Source organism: Dryobates pubescens, chromosome 26 (genome assembly GCF_014839835.1).
Source record: "Dryobates pubescens isolate bDryPub1 chromosome 26, bDryPub1.pri, whole genome shotgun sequence".
Lineage (NCBI taxonomy): Eukaryota > Metazoa > Chordata > Aves > Piciformes > Picidae > Dryobates > Dryobates pubescens.
In genome coordinates this window covers 4,705,310-4,721,942 of record NC_071637.1, presented here as the reverse complement: position 1 = coordinate 4,721,942, position 16,633 = coordinate 4,705,310, and the positions used below count along the sequence as shown (strand labels likewise).

General features: G+C 45.7%; 2 protein-coding genes across 4 annotated transcripts in view; one reads left to right on the top strand and one right to left on the bottom strand.

Moving 5' to 3' along the window:
• The window catches only part of DHX35 (DEAH-box helicase 35), a 32,088-nt gene extending 28,460 nt beyond the window's left edge, over positions 1 to 3,628 (bottom strand). For both annotated transcript variants that reach the window (XM_054173654.1, XM_009908625.2), the window contains exons 1-3: positions 3,579 to 3,628; positions 651 to 784; positions 189 to 281 (exon numbers count right to left, since the gene is read on the bottom strand). In XM_054173654.1, coding sequence (XP_054029629.1) covers positions 189 to 281; positions 651 to 784; positions 3,579 to 3,618 — 267 coding nt within the window. In that variant the 5' untranslated portion in view covers positions 3,619 to 3,628. The remainder of the gene's footprint in view (positions 1 to 188; positions 282 to 650; positions 785 to 3,578) is intronic.
• Positions 3,629 to 5,645: 2,017 nt separating this feature from the next.
• The window catches only part of ZMYND8 (zinc finger MYND-type containing 8), a 66,306-nt gene continuing 55,318 nt past the window's right edge, over positions 5,646 to 16,633 (top strand). Inside the window, exons 1-2 of one of the 2 annotated variants that reach the window (XR_008462895.1) lie at positions 5,646 to 5,925; positions 7,779 to 7,838. The gene's annotated coding sequence lies outside the window, so the exon portion shown is untranslated. Of the gene's footprint in view, positions 5,926 to 7,014; positions 7,143 to 7,778; positions 7,839 to 16,633 lie in introns of those variants that run through there. The other variant, XR_008462894.1, reaches the window with a different exon arrangement.

Sequence of the window (16,633 nt, the reverse complement as noted above, 5' to 3'; positions counted from 1 at the left end):
AAGAAGGGTTTCTATTACAGAAATCCCAGTTCACCCTGTTTTCTCATACTGTTTCTCTCCTTTTTGGTCACACAGATGAGCACAGCTGACTTCCAGTCTCACAGGGCCATTCTGGGTTGCTGGATTAACCTTTCCTGTAACCCCCCATGAAGGAACACCTGCTTTTCCCAAGTTGAACAGGCACTTACTTGTGGAATCTGCGTCGATTTCCCACAACCTGTTTCCCCAACAATCACCAGGGTTTGATAGTTCTCCACTAGATAAAGTATGTGATTTCTCAGCTGAAAGAGAAGATGACATGCATGTATCAACCCCAGACATGTACCAAAATAAGCAAACTATTTAAATGGCAATATTTTCATATCTAGCAGACACAGTAAATCCATTTCAGGTGGACTTTACTGCCAAAAGCCAAACAGTTCTTTACGATCTCTAAACAGCATCTCCAGCACAGCATCAATAACATCAATCTACAAAGCCTGTCAAACTGACAGCAACAGTCATGGGACAATCAATTCTGACAAATAAAGAGAGTGAGGTCCTAACTTGTGGTCATTTTGTGTTGTAAAGTGATCCTATAGAGAACTTTCAAAGGCACAACAGTCAGACATCATCCAACAGATTTACCATACTGAAAAGAACTCCTGTACCTTAAAAACAGGCAGCTTTTGTCTTTGTTGCTCAATAGAAAGGGAAGCATATGGATTGTAGATGATGGTTATGCCACTGCTCTCAGCAGGACTCTGCCTCTCCTCTGAGATACTGACACCAGGACCTTCCGTGCCTAGAGGACATAAGTCAGTTGTAATTGGAAGAACCAGCTTCTGCCTAGCTTATCACAGTGCAAGGAAAACAAGTATCTTCCTTGCAAGGAGAAGTCATGGGTAGCAGCACACATCAAAAGGCTAACTTTTCTATGAAAGTAATCAAAATATTAACCAACAGTAAGCATGCAGATGATCTTTCCAGTGAAAGATATGTCTCCTGCTGGTTAAAAGTGGGATCTCATGTGAATAAGTACTTGCATTTTTACAGGAAGACAAAGGAAGAAACAAAGCACACAGGGAAAATATACAGCAAGATCTTGGGAACTTTCTTCTTTCTCTGTGCAACAGCTCAGAAATATCCTCCATATCCTTCTCAGAAGTGTGTCCATGGATTTTAAGCCAGCCAGTCAGATAAGTAACAGAACTTGTCCTGACTAACATCAGCTGTACAAGCATTCCAGCTTGCCTGCCAATGTACTCCCCAATTCAGATCAGTTTACTTCAGGAACTGAAACCTGATGTATTCCTGCTGCAGGTTACCATGAAACTGACAACTGGAAATGCTGAATCATGGAAGCAAACTAGAAACAAAAGCTCATCTCAGCAACAGAATGTGTCAGCTACAGAGTCAACTGGGAAAGTCTGAGAGCAGAGAGAAACATGGAAGCATTCAGACTTGGAAAGACCTTAAAGATCATCCAGCCCAACCATGAACCCAGCATTACCAAGTCCACTGCTAAACCATGTCCCTCAACACCTCATCTACACAGCTTTTAAATCCCTCCAAGGACGGGGACTCCACCACTGCCCCAGGCAGCCTTGACAACCACTTCAGTAAAGAAAGTTTTCCTAATACCCAACCTAAATCCTGCCTGGTGCAACTTGAGGCCATTTCCTCTTGTTCTATCCCTTGTTACATGGGAAAAGAGACCCACCCCCACCTGGCTCCAACTTCCTTGCAGGGAATTGTAGAGAGACAGGTCTCCCCTCAACCTCCTTTCTTCTAGGCTAAATGACCCCAGTTCCCTCAGCTGCTCCTCACCAGCCCTGTTCAGTATTAAGTATCACTAAGGTTGGAAGAGACCTCAAAGATCAAGTCCAACCTGTCACCACAGACCTCATGACTAGAGTAGGGAGGCCACTACTGCCCACTGCAGGCTTGAACTCACAACCTTCCCATTAAGGGTCTTATTCTCCAGACCCTTCACCAGCTTCATTGCTCTTCTCTGGATCTGCTCCAGCACCTCAATGTCCTTGTTGTAGTGAGAAGCCCAAAACTGAAGTAAGGATTCCCTTGTTTTGTAGGATCTGCTTTTGGGGGCTTTTCCCACTTTTTAAAACCAGTTAGTACCTGTTCAAAGCCGCCCAGCAAGTTTTATAGCACATTGATCCCATTTTAAGAGCTGTCAGTAATGATTCCAAGGACCCAGGACAGATGGGTAAGAATCAGGGACTTTAATATCTGGATCTTGACAAATCAATGAAGTTAACATCACCTCATCACAGCATTTGCTTTGCTGCTTCTTCTTTTTTCTTAATACACAACTGCCAATATATTACTACAATTTATACATATTCTATGCACACGCATATTACTAAGATCATCAAATGATTAAAAGCACTTACATAAAGTAGTGTTGACTCTGGAACAGCTTTGCAAACCACAACAGAATACAATGAAGCAACCCATTTAAGAAAAATTCCCAAGCTCCCCTTTGGGATAAGCATATGGGAGGACACACACTGCCCAAACCCTGAGGGAATGACTACAGTCACGGCACAGCAGATGCTAGGAGGGACCTCTGGAGATCTTCTAAGTCCCAAATCCTGCACAAGGTCACTTACACCAGGCTTCTGAGGTCCTTGTTCAGTGGAGTTGAAGACCCCACATCTCACCTGCCTGACTGCTTGTTTCAGAACCTAATCACTGCTGCAGGAGAAAAGGTTTTTCTCATGTTTTAAAGTGATCTTGCCTTATTTCAGGTCCTGCACATTGCCTCTTGTACCATCAGGAGGCACTACCAAGAAGAGCCTGGCTCTATCTTCTTTGGACCCTTCTATCATGTATTTACATACATAGAAGAGACTCTCCTGAGGCTGCTCTTCTCCAGGCTGCACAGCCCCAGTCTCTCAGCCTCACTTTGCATGCTCCAGTTTCTAAATCATCTTTGTGCCCTCCTCATTTTGTGGGCCTCCTTCAGTAAGTCCACGTCCTCCTGGTGCTGGGTAGCCCAAACACCACTCTCGATATGGCCTTCCCAGCGTCGAGGGGTTGGATCACCTCCCTCAGCCTAGCAGCAGCCCGGGATGCGGTGACCTTCTTTGCCGCCAAGGCTGATTAGCAGCTCCCATTCAGCTTGGAGCCCAGAGCACTCTGAGGTCCTTCTCTGCTGAGCTGCTCTCCCTGATGCGCGCCACCCGGGGCTGTTCCTTATCAGGGGCAGTGCTTCCCACCTCCCTCCGTTAAAATCCCGGGAGTTCCCCTGACTGTCTCCTCAGCTAGCCAAGGGCCCCCCGAAGGGCAGCACCCCCACTCTGTCCCATTCCCTGCCACCCCCGGTAGCAGGCTACGCCCAGCCGGAGTCAGAGAGACCCCACCGCCCTCCAGGTCTGGAGGACGAAAGGACAACACGTTCCTCCGCCGCCCTCGGCGGCTACAGTCCCCGCGACCCCCAAAAGCGGATGGACGCAGGGGGCTGCGCCGCAGCTTTTGCTCCGGCCCCCACCACAGACAGCGCGGGAAGCGCTCTTCTCCCACACACACCCACCACCCCAGAACCACTGCTCTCCGCACCGCCCGCGGCCCCTCACCCGGCTTCCAAAACTTCACCGGTCCCACGGGCGCCGCCATCTTGGGGTGAGAGGGCAACCGGAAGCGCAGGCGGGCCCACGTGACGGCCCGCCCGCTGCCGCCGAGGCCAGAGCGCGGCTCGGGGAAGCTGGGTCCCGGCGCGGCGGTGCCCCCGCTTCTCTGGAGGCGGAATCGGCTGGAGGGGAGAGCCGAACGGCTCTGCGTCCACGTGGAGCTCGGTGACAAGCGGTGTCGCTCAGGGGATCGTGCTGGGCCCAGTGCTGTTCAGTATCCTCATCAGTAACACAGACAGTAGCATGGAGTGCAGCCTCAGCAGGCGACACCGAGATGCATGGGGCAATTGACACACCTGAGAGATGGGATCCACCCAGAGGGACCTGGACAGGCTGGAGAAGTGGATTTGTGTGAACACGAGGCGCAACAAGGTCGAGTGCGAAGTCCTGAGCCTGGGTCAGGACGGTCTCCAGTATCAGCACAGGTTGGGGATGAAGAGCTGGAGAGCAGCCCTGTGGCTGTGCACAGCTGGGATGTTTTAGGTAATAGGTGCTGCCATGCACGACACACCCTGCTGTCAGGGGTGGCAGCTAAAGCAGGAGTAGGAGATTTCTCTTCCAGAAGCAGTGGCTGCTGTTCACACCTCAAGTCACACAAGCCGTCTTTTCTCCTGGGTGCTCCTCACAGCTCTGTCGTGATTCTCCCCTATTCTCTGTTCCTTCAGCAGGGGCAGGCAAGTACATATAGCTTTAGAAGAGCTGTAACTAGATAGTTCATTGCATATTCCATAGTGAATAATTGTGGCTGATACTGTCTCTGAAACATTGTTGGAATCTCTAGAGTGCCATACCCACAGTATACTTGCTGGTCTATGAACACTGTGTCATGGTTTGGAGGTTTTCTCCCTGGTAGCACAGCATTAACCTAAAGCAAACAAACCTAGTCTGCAGAACCTGACACTGTACCCAGGTGCTGTCTCTTTAGCTCATCTTTACTCACAGCCACACAGCTATGCTCAATTTCAAATCAGACTGAAGACATTTCTGGCCAGGATGTGTACGTCTGGTGAGTCCAGCCAGCATTGTTGGTGGTGAAACAGAGGAAAAAGAATGCCAGATTGGGAGTTATCATCATGTTTGCTGAGTGATCATGTGCTCATTTTAGAAGTGCTTTTTGTACGTCTCAGAGATCCAGGCCCATAAGTCATTAAGCAATATCGTTAACTCACTGCTTGCCCTTTTGTCTCCTGGAAGTCGCCTGGCTTCAGTTTAACACTGTTGTGTTTTTTCGTTTGTTTTCTCAGTTTGTGTGTTTAAAATCTGATTTTAAGCAGGCATCTCTTTTCTCTAATTAAAGTGACAAAATTACCAGTCTAAGCAGATATTACATGAAGTTGCATAGGGCTGGGTTTACGGCTCGGGAGCGACGTGTGCCTGTATTACTGCACCGGCAGAGATACCACCGCACATCCCTGTGCAGGTAACTAGGGCTGCTGAGCCGTACGCCAGCGCTGCCGGTCCGGCGCTGCTCGCTGCCAGACGCCGCTAAGGGCAATGGATTTTCAGTGGCTGCGGGGTGCTGCCCCCGCTCTCTTTGCTGCCTCCCGGTAAGGAAACGCCGCAGCCGTCCGACGAGCGCGGTACGAAGCGGACCCGAACCCCTCGCAGATGTGGCTGAGGATGGGCATTCGCGGCGGGCGCGGGAGGAGCGGGGCCGGGCATGGCGGGAGCTGTAGTCCTGGGAAACATACTTTCCGGTCAGCCATGTTGGCTCACCGGGCATGCCGGGAGCTGTAGTCCTGGGAAACTGAACCTCCGGTCGGCCATGTCGTTTCCCAGGGCACGCCAAGCGTGCCACATGTCCTAGTATCGCCCCGTGCGTGCTCAGTGCTGCCACCGGGTGTTTACTTGCCGGTACTGCAGGCCTGCAGTACGCTTTTAAGAAGACCTTGTCTTGTGAGCCGCAGGCTGAAAAATGAAGGCTAAGCAAATCTCACTTAAACTGCTCAAAATATGATACTTTTATTGAGTGAGGCGTTCATTATTATACAAGTTTATTTTTAAAAAATATCACATATATTCTAGTTCCATCGTAAACATTCTCAGTACAAAATTATATGCTCCTGTGATTTAATGTAATATTCCTATGCTCTGTTTGCAGAGAGAGAAAATTATGGGAAATAAGGCAGTGACTTCATGAAACTTATCCAGCAGTGAGACCGCAGCCTCAGAGCTCTGAGGGTTACTTGCCGGAACTGAGTAAAAGGGAGCTTATGGCAGCGTGCTAGGAAACATGCAGAGACCAAAGAAAACCGGACGAGAAAAGGAACCAGGAGCAACCCGACTGAGGAGGGTAAGAGAGGGACTTGCGTAACAAGAGCTAGCAAAGGCAACTCAGCAGAAGGCACTGGGGAATACGCGAGCTGGGGCAGGGCAGAGAAATGAAGCTTGCTGCATTTGCAAGACAACCGAGCCGCGGAGAGGAGGGTGCACAATGAGGCACCCATGGAATCAGATTTCGGGGCAGAGATGAATCGGCGACATAACCCTGGAGGGAAGATGGGAACAGACAGACAGAGCCTGAGGGTATGGAGCTGTTTGGCAGTGAGGCTGAAGTGAATGGGAGTACTGGGGAAACTCCAGAGCAGGAAGCCAAGGACATCACGGCTGCTCCATAGCACGACCAGGTGCTGCTCAACCAGCGGCCCCTCGCCTCGGCCAATACCTCGAACGCCAGCCCTAGCAGGACAGACATCACCACGCAGAGTGCGGCGTCCACGTGGTTCCGAATAACGAACTCACAGCAGTATCACCTCCCAAGGCCGAGCAGCCCTGCCACAGGAAATACACAGCACCCCGCCAGGCCACTCAGCCGCCGTTAACCACGCACGGCAAACACCGCCGGTCACAAAGGCCCACCCCCATCCGAGTCCCAGCTAATCGAGCTTAGGAGCTCTTAGGATTGGCAGCTTGGGTAGCAAATCGCGGGGCGGTCTTGGAAGCGCTTGGGAGGCAGCCGGTGGCAGCCCGGGTCTGTTATGAGTGACGCGGGCCGCTGCCAATCCCTTCTGCGGGCTCGGTGAAGGGCGCTTGGCTGCAGCGGGAGGCAGGCAGGTTGCTGACCAGTTTCCTGCAGGCTGAGGCGCGGTGGGGTGGGCGCCTTTGCCTCGTCTGGTCTGGCCGTTGTGGCAGCTGGGCTCGGTGCGGCTCCGATGGCGGCTAGGTAGCTGAGTTGTACAGCAGCCAGGTAGCTGAGTTGTACAGCAGCCAGGTAGCTCTGATCTCGTACGGCAGCCTGCGGGCCGCGCTGGTCCCTCTGCTCTCGCGAGTGGCAGCACTGCGGCCCGCTGAGGTGGTTGGAGGAGGCTCCTCATGATCCTTCTGGGGAGTTAATTTGCTTTATGTTAAACGTTCTGCTCGGCTGCGGAGTTGGCTGTGCTCGCACTCCTTTTGCCGAGCCTCTTGTGGGTTTCAGCATCACGTTAAGGTGGTGAGGTGTCCCCTCTGCTCGCTGTGTACATGACACAAGTGCTTGATAAATCTCTGGTGTGCCAACTCTGCCTTTGGAATGTGAGTAAACTATTTCTTAAAGCCATGTACGTCTGTGCAAAAGAAGACCATTGAACCCCTCTCGCTGCTATTACTTGCCCTTAACTTTCCCGTGTATCTCTTCAGGGTTTAGACTGTCTAATGTTTGGAAACTGAGATAATTGGATGGATCTACGTAATGACAACTCACTTATTTTTCTGGCCACCTACTCTCCTGCCTTGCCCATAATTCTGTCTGTTTACTTAACCCTAAGTCCCAGGTTTAAAGACTCAAAGGTGGTTGCTTTGGTTTCTTTATCTCTTTGTTCCCACAGTTTCTGCTACCTGTAGGCCAATTTCACATGCAGCCCAGTGTGTCATTTCCATTGTCCTATCCTTTAACCAAAAAAAAACTTAGCAAACACAGCTATTCTTATTTTTATAGTTACTTCGTCTTGGAAAGAGAGTAAACAAAACAAAACCTCCAGTTAAGAAAAGATTGCCACTTTTCTGTTGTTTTATGCATTTAGTCAAGAAATTAAACAGAAAATCAGAAACTTGTGTCCCACCAGCCACCTAGGCTGAGGACAACTGCATGTAATTCAATGCTTAGTCTGCTGTGAAGTTCTGTTGATTTGCTGTGCTACAGAGAAAGCAAAATGAAATTTTCTTTTACAGAGTTGTAGAAATCAGCTTGAGATCTGCTTGACCACAGAGAAGGATGGGGGAAGTCATGGGGTAAGTAAACCCAGTTTAAAAATCACAAGGAAAATGCTTTCAGATTGGCCTTATGGTTGCCTGTTGTTTGTTAAAAGATCAGTCAAGGTTGGGATTTTATTACTCACTAGTTTGTTTGGGTTTTTTTATTGACCATTGTATAAACACAGAGTAGCATAGGGACTCTAACAGAACATAGAATCAAGTAGACAGGATGGATTTATGGTGGGGATGAACAATACCCCATAAGCAGTGCCATGGCATCAAAACACATCCATTGTGTTCTGGGAGTTTGGGATAGAGGGGGATGAATTAGTTAGGAAAGGGTAAGATGGAAAAAAACAGAAGAGGGATACATATGAAGTAAAGCTTTATAACAGTTAGCTCTGGGCAAGCAGCCATTGGAATCATGGTGTGACAGGCACACTTGCAAGTAGATTTTTGAACTGCCAGAGGTTCTTGCTTTGTGGTCTGCTTGACTTAGAGATTGGAATCTATAGGAGATTTGTCCCTGAAGTCTTCATCTACAGTCACATGGCAACAGCACAGGAAATGTCGCCTTAGTGTGATCAAAGTCAGGAGAATCCTTGATTTGTTCTGGGTCCAGGAATATTTGAAGATGAGGGACTGGGGTGTTCTGAGTCTGTCTCTTCTTGGATACAGGCTTGACAGTGCAAAGGACAAAAAGATGGGGATCTCCAGTGCAGAGGTGTGTGAAATATTCTCTTTATGCTGAGCATATTGCCTGTGCAGGATCTTTCTAAAGCTAATGGAATTCCAGTTTATGAAGCATAAAGGATTCCGTTGATTTGAGAAGGATAATGACAGATAGGGAGCAAACCCAAGTGTGAGGTGCAGAAACCAAAGCTTATTCTTTAGCTAAAAGCAGAATTTAAATGCAGATTAAAGAGCTAAAAATGTATTACTGTTGTATTAAGAACTAAACTGAAGCTTTGCAGCAAAACCTGTATAAAAAAATATGGGCGATTTCCAGAGGTTTCTGAATGTTTGCACTCAGAAGGAGAGTGAATGCACATCCCATGCTTTTCTTCAACCCAGTGTTTCTTCTCTTATACTCCAAGTTGATGACTCAAGTCTTAATACTGAATTCACTGTCTCATTTACTGGAGGGAAGCTGATTTATTCTCCCTTCATTTCTTTCACCTGTTATTAAATGGTCAGAATGATGCTTTTATAAAGTGCTTTGCAGGAAAAACAAAGCACTGACAGTTGCAAAGTGCAGGAGAACAGACTAATGAAAAATCTAAGACTGCAGTGGGCAAACCTCTTCAGTATTTCTGTCAGCTCAGAGTTTCTATTAACTGTTGCTGTTCACAGCTTGCTCAATAGGCACAAGAAGGGCTTAGCCACATTAGTAGTTCTTAATTTGCCTAGAAAAGATTTTATTGTCCTTGAAAGAGTATCATTTCCATGCATTGGAAAAACAGATGGATGTTTTGGGTGAAGCCATGGACTCGCTGGAGATAATAGGGCCTGGATTTCACCCTAGGGTTTGTGTAATAGGCTGTCAAAGTGACATTTAAATAAACGACCCTGCAATACAAGGACTAATATTTCAGTCAGGCATTAATATGTTAAGTGGTCTGTCAAGGAGAAACTAATGACTAGAAATAACTGAAACTGAACAGAAACTTTTATTTGAATCAAATGTTTCTTTATCTTCTTAGGGTGGTTTGTTTTTTTTTTAGCATTCTGAAGGTTGTTCTACCTAAGTTAATATTTCTAAATCCAAGATTATGTGTTCTTGGAAAACTGCTGAGCTAGTGTCTCTGTGGTAGCATGTCAGCTTGTGCCAGTGGTATTGCTTAGATGTGGAATCACCTAGCAGCAAATTTCCTAAGATGGGATCTAAACAAACAAATAAATAGATAGATGAACAATCCATTGTTGATATTTATCACTCCAGGAGAGAAAGTACTTCAGAAGGGAATTGAGAGCAGCAATTTCTTTTATCCTGGGTTTAGTGTCATAATTTCCTACTGTTCATATGGAAAGTTTCTGTGAGGCTGTTGCAGGCTCCGAGGCTGAAGTCACAGATCAGCTATTTGTCACTTGAGTCTAAGCAGATAGTAACAGCTAAGTGCCAGATGCACAGGAGTCCTGATAACCTTCTTGCAGGGGATTTCATCTCCTTGTCCAAATATTCCCTGGTATAGGATAAAAGCTGTCACAGCTGTGGACCAATAATATAGAATAGAGTAGAATTAACCAGGTTGGAAAAGACCTTTGAGATCATCGAGTCCAACCTATCATCCAACACCATCTAATCAACTAAACCATGGCACCAAGCACCCCATCCAGTCTTTTCCTAAACTCCTCCAGTGATGGTGACTCCACCACCTCCCTTCCAATGGCCAATCACTCTTTCTGTGAAGAACTTCTTCCTGACATTAGTCTGTATAAGCATCTGTTCTTATACCCCATAAATAATAGCATCACCTCTCTTGTGCAATGGTTACCCCAATTAAGCACTGAGCTAAAAATGGGAATTAGTCAGTAAAAACTATGGAGCATTTGTTCTCATCAATATAAACTGAATAACTTAAACCCACAAAAGCAAATGTGGGCAAAAATTACTAAAGAATCTCTGTCCTGTCCAAACCCTGTAAGACTATGATAGAATCATAGAATCAATAAGGTTGGAAGAGATCTCAAAGATCATGTCCAACCTGTCACCCAAGACCTCATGACTACTAAACCATGGCACCAAAGAGCATGACTGAACAGTGTACATTTGTTCTGTTGCCATCATCTTTCTCCTTGTATAATGCATTCTCAAATGAGCTTTTCCCAGCTTGTTTGCTCTGTCAAACAGCTAGTGGGGTGTTCACATTGGGAAGAAAAGTTTCCTCCTCATGTGCATGTAGAACACAGTGAAAGGTGTATCCTGCAGTATGTAGAGGCTGCAATCATGGAAGGTGTGTGCTTGGGGGGTGAAATTACTGCAGGTACTTCTACATGTCTTTTGTTTATGCTGTTGTGATTTAGTGCTGTGTATATTGTAGATGAATTAATGCAGCATGGGACAGGATGCGTTCATTGTGGCTTCCACTGGATATGTGTTATAATTTTGTAAGGGAATGTTTCATGTCTGCTTTAGCTTTCTTCCTTTACTGGTGTTCACGGGATTGGTCTGTTCTGAAGAGTCTTGTTCTTGCCTGATGTATGGTGGCCACAGAAAACTGTTTTGCTAATGAGATTAATGAGGCATCAATAACAACATTCCTTTGTAAGAGGAAGTAGCATTTCACAGAAGTTCAATGTAAGCCTTCTAGCAGAGGAGTCCTGGTTGCCTTGGTAATTTCTGGCTGCTGCACCATACAGTTTGCTTCTAGCCTTTGTCTTCCAATTCATGTTTAAGTAAGATTTATAGTGCTAAATATTTAACTGCCATTTACATGGCAAAAAACATGTCAGTGCTGAGCCTTAGCAATGATTTCAAATGCTTTACTTGTTTGTGTTCCTCTAATTAAGTAAAGATGAGGCATTTGATGTGGCTAGAGGAAGATTATGCCCTTACCTAATGAGAGGTATGCAAGCTCTTCCATCCAAGAGCAGGACAGATTGCTCTGTTGTTACCTCACCAAGAAAGCACTTCTTCTGGAGGCCCAGAATGCTGCAGGTCAGTTCAGGATGGCTGATCCAGAGCCTTGGTGTTGACACCAAGCAGTGTGTGAGGTTAAACACGCGCTGGGATTGTTTCTCTTCGTGCTGCCACAGTAGAGCGATGCCTGTCACCTGAGGAAACGTCACCCTCAGACTAGCGCAGGTCGGCGAAGTCTCTCCTAAAACCTCGACTTGACACTGAGCGTTGAATGCTGTGGCAAAAGCTGCTCCCAAAGGCGTTTGCTGGACGCAAGCTGCCGGCCTGGTTCCCGTGTAGTAACCCGAGGTGAACGCTAGAGGCCGCCACGTTCCTACCGAGGGGCACCCTGAGACCGGGCCCGAGCCCTCCCGCACGGGAAAGGGAACAGCGATTAGTTATTAGGTGTTACAGAGGTGTGAGTGCAAATAGATAACGGTTACATTCCCTCCTAAACACCTGGGGATAATGTCTTTATTATGTATGTACAACGAAGTTTGTTTTTAAATACCTATCCTATAGAAACACCCAAATCGGGACCAGGCTCCCACTGCAGTAGGTTGCATGCGGAAGCAGGTGAAAAAGGGCTCAGTTACACTACAGAGATGTTTAGTCCAGGGCTGCAATCTCACAAACTGTCTTTTGGCAAGTAATGTAGAAAAGGTTTGAAATTTGTGACAGGCTGTTTCACACCAGAACTTGTTTTTTCCTTTAAGTAATTTACATGGGTTTCAAGTGCTTATAAATCTGTACAATGTAGAAGTATTTACATGTTGGACAATTATGTAACCTTTCATCATATTTTAACATGAAGAATAAAATAATATAAAAATGTATGCAGATGACTTTTTAATTAAAAGAAAAGCAAACCCAAACCAAATAACTAAGGGCAAGCAGGAATGTCAACCTCACCTTTCAAAGAAACTGCTATTTAGAAATTGCCTGTTCCAGGGTTTCCTTTAGAAGTCTTTGCAAATAGAAGCAAAGTTAAAGAGAACTTTTATGCAGCTCATGGATAATAATGAAGACTGGGATTTTGTATTTTAAATTAGACAGACAGCTGCAGTTCACATGTTCTGTGGACAGCCCTGCCTTGTCCAGCCATGCTGCTCAGCTCTTAAAAAGAGAGTTTGGTATTTGTGCCTCATACAGTTCCTTTGTCCTCTTCTGGGCTGCCAGAAAAAAATAAATCTCAGTGTCAGTTTTTGGGATGAAAGCTGAAATGCTGCTGGCAGTCTCTTCTATCAGTCCATCAAGATCTAAACTTCCTTGAAGAAATGCATACGCTGTAGCGATGCTCAAGTGATGGCTGCAACGAAACTGGGGGTCTTGTGATGTATGGTTTTGGTTTGGGTTTAATATAGACTCCTGCAGAGGAAAATAAAATAAAATAAGAAAGGCCAGGTGCTGAAAGGTTCATTTTCCTCACAAGAGTGAACAACTGATCTCACCCAAACCACTGTATATGGGTGAGCAATATGGAGAAGTCAGAATGCAGGAAGTCCAGAGAACTGCCCACTATTTGTATGTAAGTTTCCTTTGTGTAGCAGTGACTTTGGGGAAAAGAGGAATGCAGCGACAATTTGAAGCGATGTACCTGCCCCTACCTGTTGGAAGGGGTAACCTCCCACCCTCCTTCCCTCTGCTGTTCATGACTGCAGAGTCTGACCCCACCACTGCATCCAGTTTTCTGCTGGTTGAGCAAACTGAACTGGTTCCCTGCAGGGTTTTGCAGATAATGAGTGGTGATATGGGACTGGTGATAACAGCACCCCTTTCAGTGCAATAAAGCCTTATAGAAAACTTAACCATCTTGTTCAGTTAAACTCAAAAGGCCTTACTTAGGACCTGGACCCAAAATATGTTTGAAGATAGTGTCTCTGATCTGCTAAATTCGAACTTTAGAAAGAATATTCTTCATCTGTCTGGGTTAGTGTTTATCTCTTGTGTCACGTTTACAAGTGTGGCACTGCAAGAGTGGTGAAGGAGTTGATAATCTGTATCCACTTCAGATTGTTTTGTGGGGTGTGTTGCAATCCTCTTGTTTGTCAGGCTTTATTTAGGAAAAAAAAAAAACAACAAAACAAAACCCAACCAAATTTGCTTTACATCCTAAAGTTAGAATTGTTGGTATGGCTTTTCCTTTTGTACTTCAAGTATTTTTCTGCCATTATATAAAGATTAAGGGGGAGGCAGGGGGGAAGGCACTGTAAATCAGAGTTAAAACTAGTGATTTTTTTTATAGTGTCTTTTCCTGAATTGTGGTTTTTATACTGTTAAAATATTTGCACAGTTCAGGATGGGTTTATTTTCCCAAAGCATTCTCAGGTCCCTTGAAGAGACAAACAGTTATCTGAATGCACAGAAGAGATTAAAAATGTACAGAATGCAGGACTGGAATTGCAGTGATTTTAAGAGAAATACAGCTGAGAGATTGAGAGCAAGAGAGTAAAACAAGAGTCTCAGTCCTCATTTTATCCTCTGGCTGCCAGTGGATGTTGCATGGAGTTGCTGAAGAAATATTTGCAGAATTCTTTTACCTCCTCTGTTGGTATTTCCTGAATTCTTAACGGTGCTCTGAAATGCAGAGTAAGATCGCAGCCTGTTTTCAGTCCTCATTGTAGTGCCTTGGAATGTTTTCCAACATATCTTTAAAAGCCAGGCTTAAGCAAGCCTTATTATGCAAGAAGTCAGGATTGTTCTTTTCAGCAACTTCTCTTTGGAAGCAGCTTCCACACACAAATGCATTTATTTCCCCTATACTTTTGTTCTGTTGCTCCCAATGTGGTTGAAATGTTGCATGCGGCTTCACTTTAGAATCCGCTAAACTCTGCCATCTGTCATCGTGTCATGTGAGAACGTTCTGGCTCTGAAAGAAGTACTGAAGTTCGTCGAATACAAAAAAATCTTGCAGCCTAGTCACACAGTTAAGACTTATTTGTGTACCTAATTAACACGCACTTGGATCCCATTACGTTATTGGCAAGTCAAATAAATGCAGCAGGATTCGTTCTGCCCCGTCAGAGCTCTGGCATTGCTGTAGGTGCAGATTTCTGTGCAGTAAGCCTCCCCTTTGAAACAACTTTACAGTGGCACTAGCTCGGGAGCGTCCTCAGTTCTGTCACCTGATTATGGAGGGCTCGACACGGTCTGTAAATCCAGCAGTGCATAGGAAGCAATAACCTGTGGAGCTGCTAAGCTGAATGCAGCAGTTTATGCAGATGTTAGCTAATGTGAGTGATAATGTGTGCTTACTGTGGGCAAGTGCTTCAGACTCGGCTTCAGAAAACAAAGCCACAGCTGCCAAATGTGTTGGTTCTTTTCAGACACGATTATATTTCAAAGGCTTGCTTTCTTCCTGCCCTTTCATGAGGTTGAGGAGACAAGGACAGATCTACAATGTCATTTGGGCATGAAGAAGCACAACCCCAGTGGAAAACAGAGATGCAGTGCTTGATCATACAGCGTCCCCAACGTTTCTCTTGCTGGTAGTGATTGTTTAAATTATCTTGAGCTGCTCACTCCTGCTCTCAGTCATGCCACGACAATTGTTATGGCAGCAGTGCTGTGAACTGGAGCCTCTCCTGGGTTAAAGTTAACACAGTAAATACTTAATTCCCTGTTTCTGTTCTCTTTGTGATCATACAGGCAGCGCTGCTAGCAGTGTGGCTGAGCTGAGGGCTGTGGCTGGAAGGAATTGTGAGATGATTAACTTAGTACATCTCCTTCAAAAATAATAGCAGGGGGAAAAAAAGTGGTGAAACTGTGGGTTAAGACTTTGTGACAGTGATTGTAATGCACGTTTGTAGTGGGAAAAGAAAGGAGAGGAAGCCTTTTTGCTGGTGAGAGGCAAACCACAAAACTGAGATGAGTATAGCAATTGGAACAGCAGATAAGGAGGTGAAAGGTGTAAATATGCAGAGCTTTAAAGCTGAGGCCAAACTGCAAACTTAGTGTATGGAGAGGCAGGACAGAGGTTAAAGTTGACAATGATATAGTCTAAGTCTGCAGTGAGTTGTGATAAGGTGGAAGCCTGAGAGGAAGAATCGGTGTAGTAACAGCATGGTCATAATTCCATCACTTTAGTATTCAGTATGAGCTTTAGGCGTTCTTTCAGTGTGAGCTTTAGGAGTCTTCTGTGAGATAATCAGCTTTTGTTTAAAAAGTCAAAACAACAAAAAAGTCACATTGCTAGCCCAGTGGTCCCAGAATGTGAAAAATATCTGAGGAGAAAAAGAAATTGTTATTTAAGGACTGGAGTTTAGCATTATGCAGACTGGTCCCACATAATTTCTCCCTAACAGCAGTGACTTTCTTCTCTTTGCTTGGGAAGAACCTTGATGGCAGAGCAAGTGCTGTACGCAGGGTGTCTCATGCTTGGCTTTTAGAGTCCTTGGTGAAACACAGCCTGTCAGGGCATTGTACCTAGTTCTCATGCAAGGTATCCCCATTCCATAGCTCCAGACCTTGCACTGCAATGAGCTGGACTCTGGGTTTTAGTGTGGAACAGACATGATAAATCCCGTGCTGCTCAGCAGCAGGCTGGGTATGTTCAAGGTCTAATGTGCCATGTATCTGCATATGGCTCACAGCTGCTCTCCAGGTAACTGAAAAACCATTTGACTGCCTATGAAATATGAAATCAATTCTACCTCTTAGGCTTTCAATATCAAGCATATAATTTAAATAAACAATAATGAATACCCTGTTTTATAGAGGGTATCCAACAACCCAGCTCCCAGATGTTACATCTTGGGAGACTGGTTCAAACAGAGGGTAAAAGGAGTGAAATATGAGGGTTATGCCTTTAGATAACACAGCTGTATCACTTCTCTTAAAAAGCTATATAGATGCTAAAGGAAAGGGCTCAGATATTTTTCCCTGCCTCCTCCCCCACCCCCACCTCCCCAGGTGTTTTTGGCAGATGATTGAACATGAATAGAGATTTCCTTTAGAAGGAAATGTACATGAGGTGGTTGCACAGCATACTCAAAGTGGCTGTTGAGAGAAACCCTTAATGCAGCAGATACTCGGTGTGTATCACCCCCAACCAGACAAAGAGTGACCACTGTGGTCTGGTTGTAAACCAGACGCGTTCAAAGTTCCTGCTCTGAAGGACACCCTGTGTGGCACAGCCGTGTTCCCCAGTGGTTTCTGATCATTTAGAAACTTGCCAGTCTTAGGCTGGTCACTACTTTTAGCATCCAGCCTG